The sequence below is a fragment of the Empidonax traillii genome, unplaced genomic scaffold (genome assembly GCF_003031625.1).
Source record: "Empidonax traillii isolate 1590-97213 ecotype Southwest subspecies unplaced genomic scaffold, ASM303162v1 scaffold197:size915647, whole genome shotgun sequence".
In the NCBI taxonomy this organism is placed as follows: Eukaryota; Metazoa; Chordata; class Aves; order Passeriformes; family Tyrannidae; genus Empidonax; species Empidonax traillii.
The window spans coordinates 91,188-104,169 of NW_020955390.1; the positions used below are offsets into that span (position 1 = coordinate 91,188).

Below are 12,982 nucleotides of genomic sequence, written 5' to 3' on the forward strand. Positions count from 1 at the left end.
TGACAATTTTTTATTGAAGAAAATAAGGAACAATTAGAATGGAAAAACTAGTAAGAGTTAAAAAAAGGAAAGAACATGCAGATAGTCACCGTTCATTCTTCTGATTTACTACAACCTGTTAAATAAACGTGGTTTACAAGCTTCATTATTTATGCTAAAGGACCTAGCAAGGATCACAAAGAGCAGTAATGACTGGGTAGGCCTGCAGTTATTTATTTGGACATTTTACAAAATGCAGCAAAAGAGTACCTGCTCACTCATCTAAATAACCTGGAAAGTTTTAAAACGCAGTAAGAAAGAATCACTTACAGAGAGCTAATAATTGTATCACCAGAATGGAGTGAAAGAACCATGGGAGAGTTTTTGGGCCAAAATACAGACTTCCAGAGCTTTCTGCATGAACAGGCTGGAAGTCCTAAGGGTTTGAGGGCCAAGAGAAAGCAATGGATCATGGATCATGGATCATGTCCCAGGTTCTCAATGCAAGCAGCACTATGCCCGCTCGGTGACACCCTGTCTATGTCCCTTCTGCTGCATCACACGCCACCACTTGCGCTGAGTTTTGCCCTTTTCCCCTCGATTAATCCTTATTCTGAAGAACAAAGTGATATCAGCCCTTCCTCATCGAGTACAAAAAAAGTGTTCTAAGAATTTAGATATAAACGTTACTTAGCCTAAAAGTATTTTTGCAATATTCTCTTGGGAACGACAGCATTTCTCTGCTTTAGCTCCTTCAAAACTAGACAGCGAACTCGTAACACAGATTAAACTGCTGAAATACAGATTATGAGCTGTGAGGGAAGCGACTGTCCATGCACCTGCGGGCAGTCCCGGAGGGCACAGTGCGGAGACCTGTCCTGTGGGCTTCTACCTGCTCCCCCTCGCACCAGGCAGGCACCGCGCCTCACCTTGCCCTGCCCTTGTGTTTTTGCTGTTAAACACGATCTGAACCACACGGCTGGATTTGTCCTGCCTGTCGCCGGGATCACCCAGACGGCGCCTGCCATCTCCTGTCCCCTCGGGGCTCGGGAAGGACGGCGGGAGGGCGGGGGTGGCTGAGGGAGGGGGCCGCCATCTTCTCCGGGCGAGGGCCGGGGGCGAGAGGGCGGCGGCGGGACCGCGGCGGGCGTGCGGGGAAGGCAGCGGGGTCGGGTGGACGTGCCCCCGCCCCGTCTGTGTGTGAGGGAGGGAGTGACGGAGGGAGGGAGGGGGAAAGCGAGAGGGAGAAAGCGAGCGGGAGGGCGGGGTGTAGAGGCAGCTCCTGCTGGGCGTGTGCCCGGCCCCCGGTGCTGCGTGACCGCGCGGGAGGAGCAGGAGGAGGAGTGTGGGTGCGGGGAATTTCCTTGTGTGGCGGCGGAGGAACAACACCGCTCCAGACGGTGGGGCTGCGAGGAGGGCGCTGCCGCCGCCGCCGCCGGTTGCCGAGCGATGTGAGGGGGAGCCCCCCCTGCGCCCTCCCCTCCCTGCCCCCGGAGCCGCCTGCTTTCCCCCTCCCTCCCCTCGCTCATCCCCGCCCCGCCATGCCGGACCAGATCTCCGTGTCGGAATTCGTGTCCGAGACCAATGAGGATTACAAGTCGCCCACCGCCTCCAACTTCACCACCCGGATGGCCCAGTGCAGGAACACGGTGGCGGCCATCGAGGAGGTGAGCCCGGGCGGGGGGCGCGGGGCGCGCAGCCCCCTCCGGCCTGGCTGCAGAGAACAAGGCGCTACCGGCGCTGGCTCCTGCCGCTCCCTCTCCCGCCCGGCCCCGAGCAGCGCCCTCGGCTGCCGCTCGGAGGAAATGGGGCTCGCCGGGGTGGAGAGGGGAAAGAAAAGGAGCGGGGGAAGGGCTGGGGCGCCGCACCCCCGGCCCGCGGGGCTCCCGCTCCGCCCTCCCCGCAGCGCTCGGCGGGGCAGGGGCGCCCCCCGCCCTCAGCCGGGGGAGCCTGAGTCGGCGCTTGTCTCTCCTGGCGCCCGAGGAACCCCGATCCGGGAGGTTCCATCCGTCTTCGTCCTACCTGGGGGGTAACTTGAACTCTGCAGCCTCCCCCGCCACAGCCCCTTCCTTCGCAGCGACACCTGAACCGCCTCGGCCTCGCCAGCTGCCGAGGGGGGCTCGGGCTTTCCCTGTGTGTCCTTTCCCGGTGTCTGTCTGCCTACCTCCCGGCACAGGTGGGATTTAATCCGCTTCCCAGTTCCCGCACACACAGAAATGTAAACGCACTCCCCGCGGGCACACGGTTTAAGGCAGCCTTCCCTGGGGATCCGATCCCCAGGGCCGTGCCCGCCCCTCGGTGCGCGGGATCCCGAGCTCCCCGTTCCCCGCCTCCTCCGGGACGGCCGGGCTGCGGGTGCCTGGCGTGAGCCGCTTTTGTCTCGCCGAGAGCCGGTTGTTTTTCTGTCTTTAAAGATACTCGGAACGTGCCGTTGAATCTGATGGCGAGAGCCCACCCTTCTCCCTCCCGCGGAGGGTGGCTGCGAGCACTCGAGAGAGGGAGTCTATTTTCCCTCCTGTTTCAAATCAGAGGGAAATCTGGGACAGGTCTGAACACAGTGAGAGCACATTCCACATCCCAGTCATACACGCACAATGAAATGAGAAGCGTCTGTGTATCTTGACTCCTCTAGCAGCTTCTCTGAAGTAACTTGTGGGAGGGGGGGAATCTTACTTGTGCTGCAGATTAATTTGCTCCATCTACCTGTTACATCAGTTCTTACAGTGTGTGTTTAGTTGATTTGTTTTGCAGTAAGCATATATTTAAAAAAAGCCTCTTCAGCAAAAAGAATCATGTCAGTAGTTGATGTCCCTTCTTACAAAAGAACTGCCACTAGCAATGGATTATTAACGTGTCTTAAGTGAACAAAACCCAGGTTAGGTCTTTAAACACCCTTTTCAGGATTTTCCTGTTTTGCCAGTTCCCAAAAGCACTAAAGCAAGGAATTGAATTCAAAATAATCTTGTTCCTGAGGTAATTTTCTGCCCTGCAAGCTTGCACTTAAATGCTTGGATTTAATTATGCTTTATTAACCCAATAGTCTTAGGATCAACAATTCTGTAACAGACAACTTCTTCTTGAATATTTATAATAATCATTTTAATTGAAAGGAAGAGCTGCTTAATAATTGATTAACACAAAATCGAAGTTAGCGTAAGCATTTGGGTCAAAAGCAGTTTTGCTAGATTGAGAGATTTTTATTACAGTTCTCAAAAAAATTGATCTCTCTCTAAGTTCCAATTTCTGAAGCTGTATCGTTGCAAAAGTCATATAATTTCTCAGAAAAAAACATACAGAAAAGTTCTTTTTCATGTCTGATTATGCAAAATTTATATGTGATGGCATGAAATTTATAGCGTATCTTAAGGGTTTTTAAAAATTCAACTTACTATGTTGTGTCTTGAAAACAAGATTTTTTTTTCTGTTAGAGGATGATATGCATTTAAATATTTGAATTTTGTGGATTGGTGTTTGGTTTGTAATGGAACTCAATCAAAACGTTAAATCTTTCTTTGTATCTCTGCATATTTCTGTTATTAGATGCTGTCTGCTAGTTTAGGTACAAAAATTGTATTTTATAATAATGATGATAAAGAATGGGCCTCGTGTCTTACAGATCTAAGTAAAGTTTGCAAGGCAGGAGATGAGAGATTGCACTGGCAGTAGTTGTTAAAAGTATTGATCTGTCTGGCGCTTTTGGCAAAATAGCAGCAGTTACTGCCTGTTTGTGCTGCTGTCCTAAAACGTGTTGAAATGACTACTGAATCTTTTTCTTTGTGATTTATCAAGAGCAACAAACACATTTTCATGATTTTAAAATGTTGAAATCTTTTTTCAGACTTAGACTTCTTTGGTTTGGAAATACTCAGGTCCTTGCATGACGTGCCTGGTTTTTCAGGTTAAATGTGATCCTTGGATAAAAAGCTGTCTATAAATTGTGTAATAGAGAAGTCAGGGCTCAGCACTTTTTTTTTTTTTTTTTTTAATGGCTGGGCAAGAAGTAGATTATCAGCTTGTTATGAACTAAGACCTAGTAAAGAATGCATCTCAAAATGTACCAGGAATACACAGAACCTATGCATTTCCAGGGGCACAGGTACTGTGAAGCATTGGTTTCCAGTGCACGCTGCTCTCGTGAAGCAGACAGCACTGTTCTGGGAACTAGGAGCTCTGGCTGTGTGTGACTGAGGGAATGTGTTACTTAAAGCAGTTAATAGGTAAGTTGAAACTGGCTGGCTGCTGACTTTGTGTAGGCACTGATTTTAACAAGCGACTGTAAGAGCTGGTTTATTAACAAGACAGTTAAGGTTTTGTTTCCCAGAATATTGTATACATTTATTAAGTCAACAAATTAACTGGTTAATACTGATACTTAGAGGATGTGTCTTTACTGTTATTCCCAGAAAATCTGATTCTGGAATAAGGTATACAACTGCCTGCATGAAGCCAGCTCTAGTCTCCCAAGCCTGGTGCTCCCCTGGGAGCTGGGGGGGCAGTGCAGAAGCATAGGATGGAGAGGCTACTGTGGCTTGATAGCCTGGACTCCAGCTCTGTGCAAACACAGATATCTGTTTCCACATCCAACTAGGATGTCTTTTGCATTTAACCTTGCTGGCTACCAGTTTTCTAATTCTGTCTTAGTTAATTAGCAGGTATCTAATACTGTCTCAAAACTTTAGTTAATGAGGCCTGGCTTTCAGTGGTGGAGTGGAAGAGGCTTGTTAAGTGAGGAAATCAATAAGATCCTGGACAATTAAAAGTGTATAATTTACCACTGTGTCTCTGTCAGCAATGGTATTGCTGTAAATCTGAGTTTGGATTAACTGACCTCTATCCATTTGACCATATGGTTGATTCTTAGTATCAGTTGAAAATACGTTTAGTTTTACCGTTTTACGTGATTATATACACTGATTACAGACCCTGGATCATGGCCTTTGAGATCACCAGAAGCACCTGCATTGCAGTTTGGGAACTGGTGCCTGTTCAAACTCTTGGAGAAAGAGAATATGATTTTTTGCTGAATCTGATTCTTTGCTCTCAGTAGTGGAAAAGGGATTAGGAAAGGCATGCTTGTGGAACACAAAGTGATTTCAAAGGAAAAGGAATCACATAATTTCTGCATTGTTCTCAGATTAGGATGTTGCTTAGCAAAATGTTGGGAATCTTTAGCTTCTGCTAAAACAAAAGTACAAGTGAGCAGTATATGTCACAGACTCTTACAGGTTACTGTTTAATCTTTACACGTGTGATAGTGACTAAGATTAAACAAGTTTTAATTGAGAGAGTGCAGGGCATGGTCATGTGATTGGGGGAGGGGTTGCTTGAAATCGGTAATCTGGTCTGACAACTGCAGTCCTTTTAGTTGGCTGTTTCTGTTAAAGGTCCCGGGATCTAAAAATGTGTGGTGACCATTTTTAAGCTATGAACACTTAAAAATCTTGGTTTAGTACTGCTGTTGCTTAGAACACACACTTCTCTCTTTTATATGCTATAAGTTAAATAAAATAGTACCTAAACACAATGAAGCCTGCGAAGTGGTCCTAATAGTAGTGATCATTAAAGATTTTTAGGAATCAGTTTAAAGAGTTATTCAATGATTAGAATCCAAGAGGAAAATAGAGTGTAGCATAGGCTGCTCATGTGCTGAAGACATTTCCATCTAAGTCAGGACTTGAGGCGCAAAGTTTACGCACCTTAAACTTCACTGCATGCACAGATTTCCCTATGAAGCGAGGAGAATGGAAACATTGATAGAAGTTTAAAAGGTTAATGAAACACCCTCCCCAACATACTAACTCTTGCCAATGGGGTGAACTTGTTCTTAGAGGTAGACAGGTGTGGTGGAAAGATGTAAAATATACAACCTAGAGAAACAGTATAGTGGTACCAAAGATGGTCTTAGTTTTCTGGGTAGAAATAAATTTCAGTTGTTTATAGTCTATTTAAAAGCCACTCTTCAGAAATCTTTATAAAAGCTGAGAAATTAAAGGCATAACTTGTAATTTCAGATCTCTGCTTGCCTTAGTTTTATAGGTTCCATTCCTATAAATAGAAATTCAATAATTCTGTTATTTTACACTTTAAAAGACTCGACTTTTTTTTTAATTACCATTCCTAGGAATGCAGCATTTCATTTCAGTGTCACATCCTTTTCTTCCTCACTGTCATTTATAACACAAGTGTTTTCTGTCAGAAATGACAACAACTTCTTGCCACCTAAGGCAATCCCACAATTTTCAACTGGCTTGGAGAGGCGTAAGGGAACAATGCTTACTGAGTTTGACTCCCTCTTGTATGGCAAAATTCTGTAATTCTCTCTGTTCACTTTAGTTCTGCAAAGTTAGTGAGGGCAAGAGGTAATAACAGCTTGGTAGGGTGGGGGAATACAAGTGTGGGTACATGGATACATGGATGTGCTTATGTTTTGCTCATTAGGTTTATAGGTCTGGAGCTTTATCTTCCTTTAGTTCATGACTGTGACTTGCATTTAAAAGTTAGGTGAAGAGAATGTTTCTGTATACTTTGAGAAGCAGTAGGAAATGTCATGTTTTGTAGTGCATTTTGGGAAATTTACTACTGTTATTTGTATAATTCTTTTTAATAAAATAGATCTTTGTGCCCACTACAATGTGCTCTTCAGTAGAACATACTTGCACACTTTTCTTACCTCATTATTAAATACAGTTCCATAAATGCATGTGGTTTTGTGTTCCACTTTTTTTGTGTTCCACTTCTGCTTCCTTTCTGGAACCATGATTCTCTGTCATCAGCATCCAGAGAGGTTTCTGGAAAAGTCATTATGACACAAAAGGCATGATGATTTCAAAAGGAGTGTGGGAATTATTTTCTTTTTGAGAGGAATTTGGAGGATGGAAGTTGCAGAAATACAGGAGCTAAACTGTAGGTTTTCAGCTAGAGCTCTATCCATATTTTAAAAGAGTTTAAGAGAGTTTAAACCTTAAACCTTTAAAGTACAGACAACGTGCAGTCAGTTAAAGCAATGTCAAGCCATATAATTAGATTTTTGTGCACCTTATCTTGATGCATTCAGTGGTGCATCTGCTTCATATTACTAAATGTCCCCATTCCTCATAGGAAAATCAATGAAAAATATGTGCATTTCTGAGATATTTTACTAACTGAGTTTTTTGTGTTTTGATTTTGCCATGGTGTTGCTGCATCTCTCGGAACTGTCTGTCCGGAGCAGTTGTACTTCATGCTGATGATAGAACAGAGTAAAAAATTCTCCTTAGGTTTCACCCACCTTCACTTCCTCTTCTCATCTTCGTGCTGTTCTCTGTGTACCATAATGTACAGCAGTGGTAGGTAAAGTTGAGGCCTTTGTTCTGGCCTTGCCAAGTCACAGGACAAAAACCTAATCCATGCTCCAAAGTGCTTACAGTCGTTTTGTCAAGTGGATGTGGCTGATGAGTACAAATGGAGGAATCCCAGAAAACTTGGTATACCTGACTAGCATAGTGTGTTTGTCGCTGAACCACTGTGGTTTCTTTTTATTCATGTGTATTAGGGTAGTGATTCATAAACAGTTTAGTTCAACTCTTTAAGCTATTATTTTTTTATAATTTACACCTTACATATGTGTGAGTGTATTTATACAAATGTATTGCATACACCATTCCCTGTCTAAACTCCCGCACCGCAGCTTCTGAGCCTCACTCTTGACAGTCCACTTGATCCATTTGCCCAGAAGTGACTTTTCCACCTGAAGCTCCAGAAAAGTTGTGCCTAGCCCTGTTTAGGTTAACTCTTCCCTCTGTTGTCTTGGGTATCAAGCTTCTCTTACTTTCTCAATGTTTACAGGCTCCTTGTCTCTCTTAATTTCTTGAAACTCCTCTGCTACGGAGGTTATTGGTGCTTTGTCCTACCCCTGTGGAAGTCCCTGCCTTGGCCCAGCCCTGTCCAAGGTACTGGAGGCAGGGCCTGGCTCAGGTGGGCTTCATGCTAAGCTGGAGTGTCTCTCATGGGTGGACCAGAGGCAAGTCTTGTCTTGTTCTCAGTCCTCACTGTCTCCAAATAAATGTTCTCTTCTCTGTGAAGCTGCTAGAGAGGGAAGAAGCCATGTTATGGTCAGGCCTCTGTGCTGGCAAGCCAAGATACTGCCTTTTAGAGGAGGAAACAGACTTAAGAGAGGCTGATGTGAGAATTGGTGATTTAAAGACGGGAATAAAGTGGATGTTGTGGAAACAACTGAACTGTTTGTTGAATAGTTGGGACTCAATTCATTGTGTACTAAAAGCAAAACAAAGAAATTAAAAGCAAAAGCAAGGCAAAACAATAAAAATAATTTATTTACAAAAAAAGTCATTAAACTGGAAACTGATGAGGTCAACAGAACTGAAGAGTTTATGTATTAAAGCCTGAAGAATGTTCATTAAGTATCCCAAGAAAGGGGGAAATTAGGGGAAAAACTACAGACTTGAAATACTCTGAGAAGAATGTCACAAATTACCTTAGCCTGTCAGAATTGTAAAGAAAAAGCCAGGTGTTCAGAGGAAAGTTTTTTGTTCAACAGTATGTATAAAGATAAAAGACAAATTTGCAAAGGTCAAGTTTCTTTAAGGAATGACAGGAGGCAGTAAAGAAAACAAAAATGCTCTTTAAGCACATGGAATTGTGAGGAGAAAAAGAAAATACACAGTTAGAATGTAGTAATATTAAAGATTATGAAGGTATTGCTGAAACCTAAACGAGTGTTTTGCTGCAGTTTTTGGGCTCAAAGTGTGGGAGAAGGTAGAACGGATATCAGGAATAGAGATGCAAGTAAGCAAGGCAATAAACAAAATTGTGAGCTTAAAGCACTCAGTTTGTTGGGGCTAATTAACTTATTTTCCATGATTCTGAAAGAACTAGGATGGTAACTAGCAAATACTTCTGGCAATTCCTCTAAAGACTGGGATGGTATCTGATATAAGCACAGAGGGTTAAGAAGACAGGGATGGAAAGAAGAGGAGAAAAAAAACCTGGAAAAACAAGGGTTGCAATAGATGCAGAAATGCCGAACACGACTGTTAAATTGAGGAAGAGAGGTGTTCTTACTCAGAGAGTGGAAGCATCCCTGGATGAGTGGCAGGCTTGCAAAGTAACCAGTTCTTCTCCTGCTTCCAGAAATGCTTGAAAAATACTGTAAACATGCATTTGCAGCAACTACCACAGCTATGCAAGAAGGCAATACTTTCACATTTGTACCATAGCTAATGTGCAAGAACTTCACATCAGGAGAAATTATGTGTCACCTTATTTACTCTGGTGCTGGAAGTTTCATATGGAAAAACAGGATTACTGAGAATTGTGCTTGTAAAACTGTACATGGTGATTACACCCAGGTTTCATGTAAAGTTAAAATCTCTGCTTTGGTCCATTTTAACTGCAAAATTTTATTTTTTTTTTCCTTAACCCAGCTGGAAAATGTAGGTCTAGTTATGGGGCAAACAGAAGATTGGTGTTAGTAACTACTAACTTTATTGCAAGCTTATGGTAGGACTGTTTCTCTTTCTTTCATAGCCTTTTCCCCACAGTCTCATGGTTGTTTGCATCCTGCTCAAGATTCCTCTGTGTGCAAAGTGCTTCCTGTATGTAGCTGCTCTTCGTGGGGTCAGAGGCATAAGCTCAAAGAGTTTTGGTATTGGATATGAGATTTTCTGTGATCACAGTGACCGCCAGCTTCTTTTATTTGGACTAAATCTAGACTTCTTTCCTGAAGTTTACATCAATATAGGGATTAAGTGGAGGAGTGTATTTGGCTAGGAAGCAACAAAAAATGGGAACACAAGAAAAGACTCACAAAGTAATGGGCAGCCTAAATGTCTAAGAAGTGATGTGAGGATCAGTCAAACGTGAAGAGCAAGAAAGGAGAATTTGAGTTAAAAACAAGCTGAGAGTCGAGAGACTTACCCAGAGGCAGAAGTACTGTGATGGCATATAAGGAACTGGAGGGTCAGGAATTGGCATGTGGACAGAAGCATTACGGAGCAGATAAGGAAATACATCAAAAGTCTAAGGAAGTTCAGAGGAATTGGAATTGACGGGAACTGCAAAGGAAGGGGAGTGCAGCCGTGTTCATGCAGGAAGTAGGATGAAAACACCAGGCTGACAATGGGGAGGGAGGGCTAATGTGCAAAGAATCAGTATAGTAAGGAGGTGGGCAGGAATACAGGGAAGGGGTAGAGGTGGAGGACAGTGAATAATGGTGATCTTATAGCTATATCCTGGTGTGTAGTTTAGGAGAGTGGAAGAAGAGTTCTGCATGTTATATATCCAGAAAATTGAATGTAGTACTAAGTATTATGCAGACTTTATTAGCTGTTGTATATATCTCCATTTTATTTGGAAAGAGAAAATAATTTACCTTATGGGGGAGAATTTGTTGATGGAGGAACTGAGATACAGCATTGTAACTGAATAGGCTTTTTCAGTGCTGCTTTGCAGGAAATTAGCTTGGGTGGTGTGATTCAGTACTTTTCATCTCCAGTAGCAGGCTTTGTTTTCAAGTGAGTAGGTGTTGGAGAGAATTTGAAAAATTTTCTTCTTTGTATATGTGAACTCTGTTTCACAAAAATATTTACTATGTAAGTCACATATTGTGCGGTGAAGTGTATTTCTTTGGAGTATATTCCTTAAGAGCTGGCTGTAAAAGTTAACGTGAAAGAAGCTATGGCATAAATTCTAGCATCTGATTTATTAAACAAAGAAGAAATAGAGAACTGAGAGGGAAGGCTGAAACTCTACTCCTTGTTGTCTTGGAGCAGTATGGTGTGTGGAACCATCTGCTGTTTGTGGACCCCTCAGCTATCCCTGATTAAAAATCAGATTATCAATGTAGTTCTAGTCTGAAATCTATAATTCTGTCTAGGCATTATGTTAAGTATGTGTGTAGATACATCAAAACAGCTGAAGTGATTAGAGCTGAACAAATTACTTTCACGTTCGTGAAAGCTTTGTTCTACATTTAGAAGGCATACAGGAAGGGAAGATAGTAGAGAAGGGATGTGGACATTCATACGGATTATTTTCTCATGTTTTATGATGCCTGTTCCATGATAGTGGAAGATTTTTTTTCCTAGAAAATGCAATTTCAAGGAAAGTTAGGCTGGATTCTAGGGAAGTAAACTTAGAAACAAATGCATTTACTAATCATTTTAAGCCCTTTCAATCAAACGGGATTACTGCTTGGCTATTGCAATAGGAGTGGAAATTTCCTTAGCACTTGCAAATATAGAGCCCTTGCTCTGTCGCCACATGCAAAACATGCAGTATAGAGACTTGCAAAGCACATGCTTTTAGTCATTTGTTTATTTTCCAGCACTGTAGGTGTCTGTTACACAACAGGAAAAGCACCGCCAGAGTGCTCCTACACTTTGAGTTCCATGTAGACTGGATGCTAACCGTGCTGAAGAAAGGAGCACTGAAGAAGCAATGAAGTAGTAAATCTTTTGTAAGCTGCTTTTTGTTTGGTTTCATTCATTCCTCTGCTTATTTCACTCTGATGCTTAAATGGTCGGGTTGTAGATGACAAGCTTTTACGTATTTCCAGTCAGTCTTCTCTGTCTGAGGGATGGAGTGTAGTGGTTGCCACTGCCTTCCCTGTCCCCCAGGCCATGTTGATGTGGTGATGGTGCAAGGACACACGGTGCTTGGTTACATATAGATTTGAGTGCTTATCTCTTCAGCTTCAGGCAGCTGATTCAGTAGGTGTTTCCAATTTCATTTAAGAACACAACAAAAGTTTCTGATGGACCTGGACATGCTTCTGTGTTCTAAATTGCTTCAGTTTTAAATGCAGAAGTTGTTCACTGGTTTGTCTTTAGGTAGCAGCTGTGTATGAATTTAACCTTCATACTGCTTCATGGTACAGGGAAGTACCGTCTGTTCCATTTTATAGATACCTTCCAGGTATGTGAACTCCCTCATTATTTTGGAAAAGTCAATTCTGGGGATAAACCTTTTATTTTTGCATCAGTATGATGTAAATGAGTGTTTTATATCTACTGTTTGGTACACTAATAATTGTGTGACTTAAGATTCACTTACTGCTCAAGGAAGCTGTGCTTTTAGTGACAGGGGTGTCTGAACTGTTAATTTTGGTTATACTCAAAGCTGCTGAAATTCTAGGAGAATTTATGATTGTTGTTTTCAAGATTGTAATAGTGTCCTGTGGTTTCTGTGTTGGGCACCTAAAATGAATGACAAGATACGACAGTTCAGATGCATTCTTTCATTCAGAAACAAATTCCTAAATGGAAATTCATAGAATATTATGTTTATGCATTTACACAACAAGAATTCAAGCTCTACTGAGAACTACAGCATGACAAAATATCAACAAAATGAAATAAGTGCAATTTCTTTTTCTTCCATTTAACAAACAAAAGAGGAAGATACTGATTGTTATCAAATGTTTGATTGCCGTAAGTTGCAAGTCTTGTATTTGCATGAACTGCTGTTAATTATGCCACCATGCAGATACTATTTAATGGGGAAAAGTGTATTGATACTGAGAGACTGTGCAGAGATTTTCAAAGGTGGTATGGTGAATTACAGAGAGGTTGAAATAAAAACCACGGGCTGAAGTCTGGAAGCCACTATAGAACAGAAATAATTTTACAATATTTCAAGAGAAAGTAAGTTTTATCATCTGACACTGGGTTTCATGTGTAATTAATATACCATCAGTGTTATAGCTAGATGCCATTCATAAATTTCTACCCTAATAATAGAGAGGTGATATCTGATGTGCTGTTTTACCTCTGATGAACCTTATTTTGACAGCTGGTTCAGTGTTTCCCCGGGAATAGTTGGTTCATTTGAGGTGATTTGTCTGTCTCTCCTCAGCTCCCCTCTAGTTTCCTGCCATTCTTTGTTGTGGGAATGTGGTGTCCGAAAAGTTCCAGGTGTATCATGATCTAGATAAAGTTTATGTGCCTTTTATTCCCTTTCAAAATGGTCACCTCATAGGTACGTCTGCTGAACATGTTTGTAATAT

The 12,982-nt window shown here is 42.4% G+C and overlaps 1 protein-coding gene across 5 annotated transcripts in view; it reads left to right on the forward strand.

The window, feature by feature from the left end:
* The first annotated feature begins 1,235 nt into the window (after positions 1-1,235).
* ASAP2 (ArfGAP with SH3 domain, ankyrin repeat and PH domain 2) overlaps positions 1,236-12,982 on the forward strand; it is an 83,443-nt gene continuing 71,696 nt past the window's right edge. For 3 of the 5 annotated variants that reach the window (XM_027886919.1, XM_027886918.1, XM_027886921.1), the window contains exon 1: positions 1,447-1,646. In XM_027886919.1, coding sequence (XP_027742720.1) covers positions 1,521-1,646 — 126 coding nt within the window. In that variant the 5' untranslated portion in view covers positions 1,447-1,520. Of the gene's footprint in view, positions 1,647-12,982 lie in introns of all 5 variants that reach the window. The other 2 variants (XM_027886922.1, XR_003571558.1) reach the window with 2 other exon arrangements.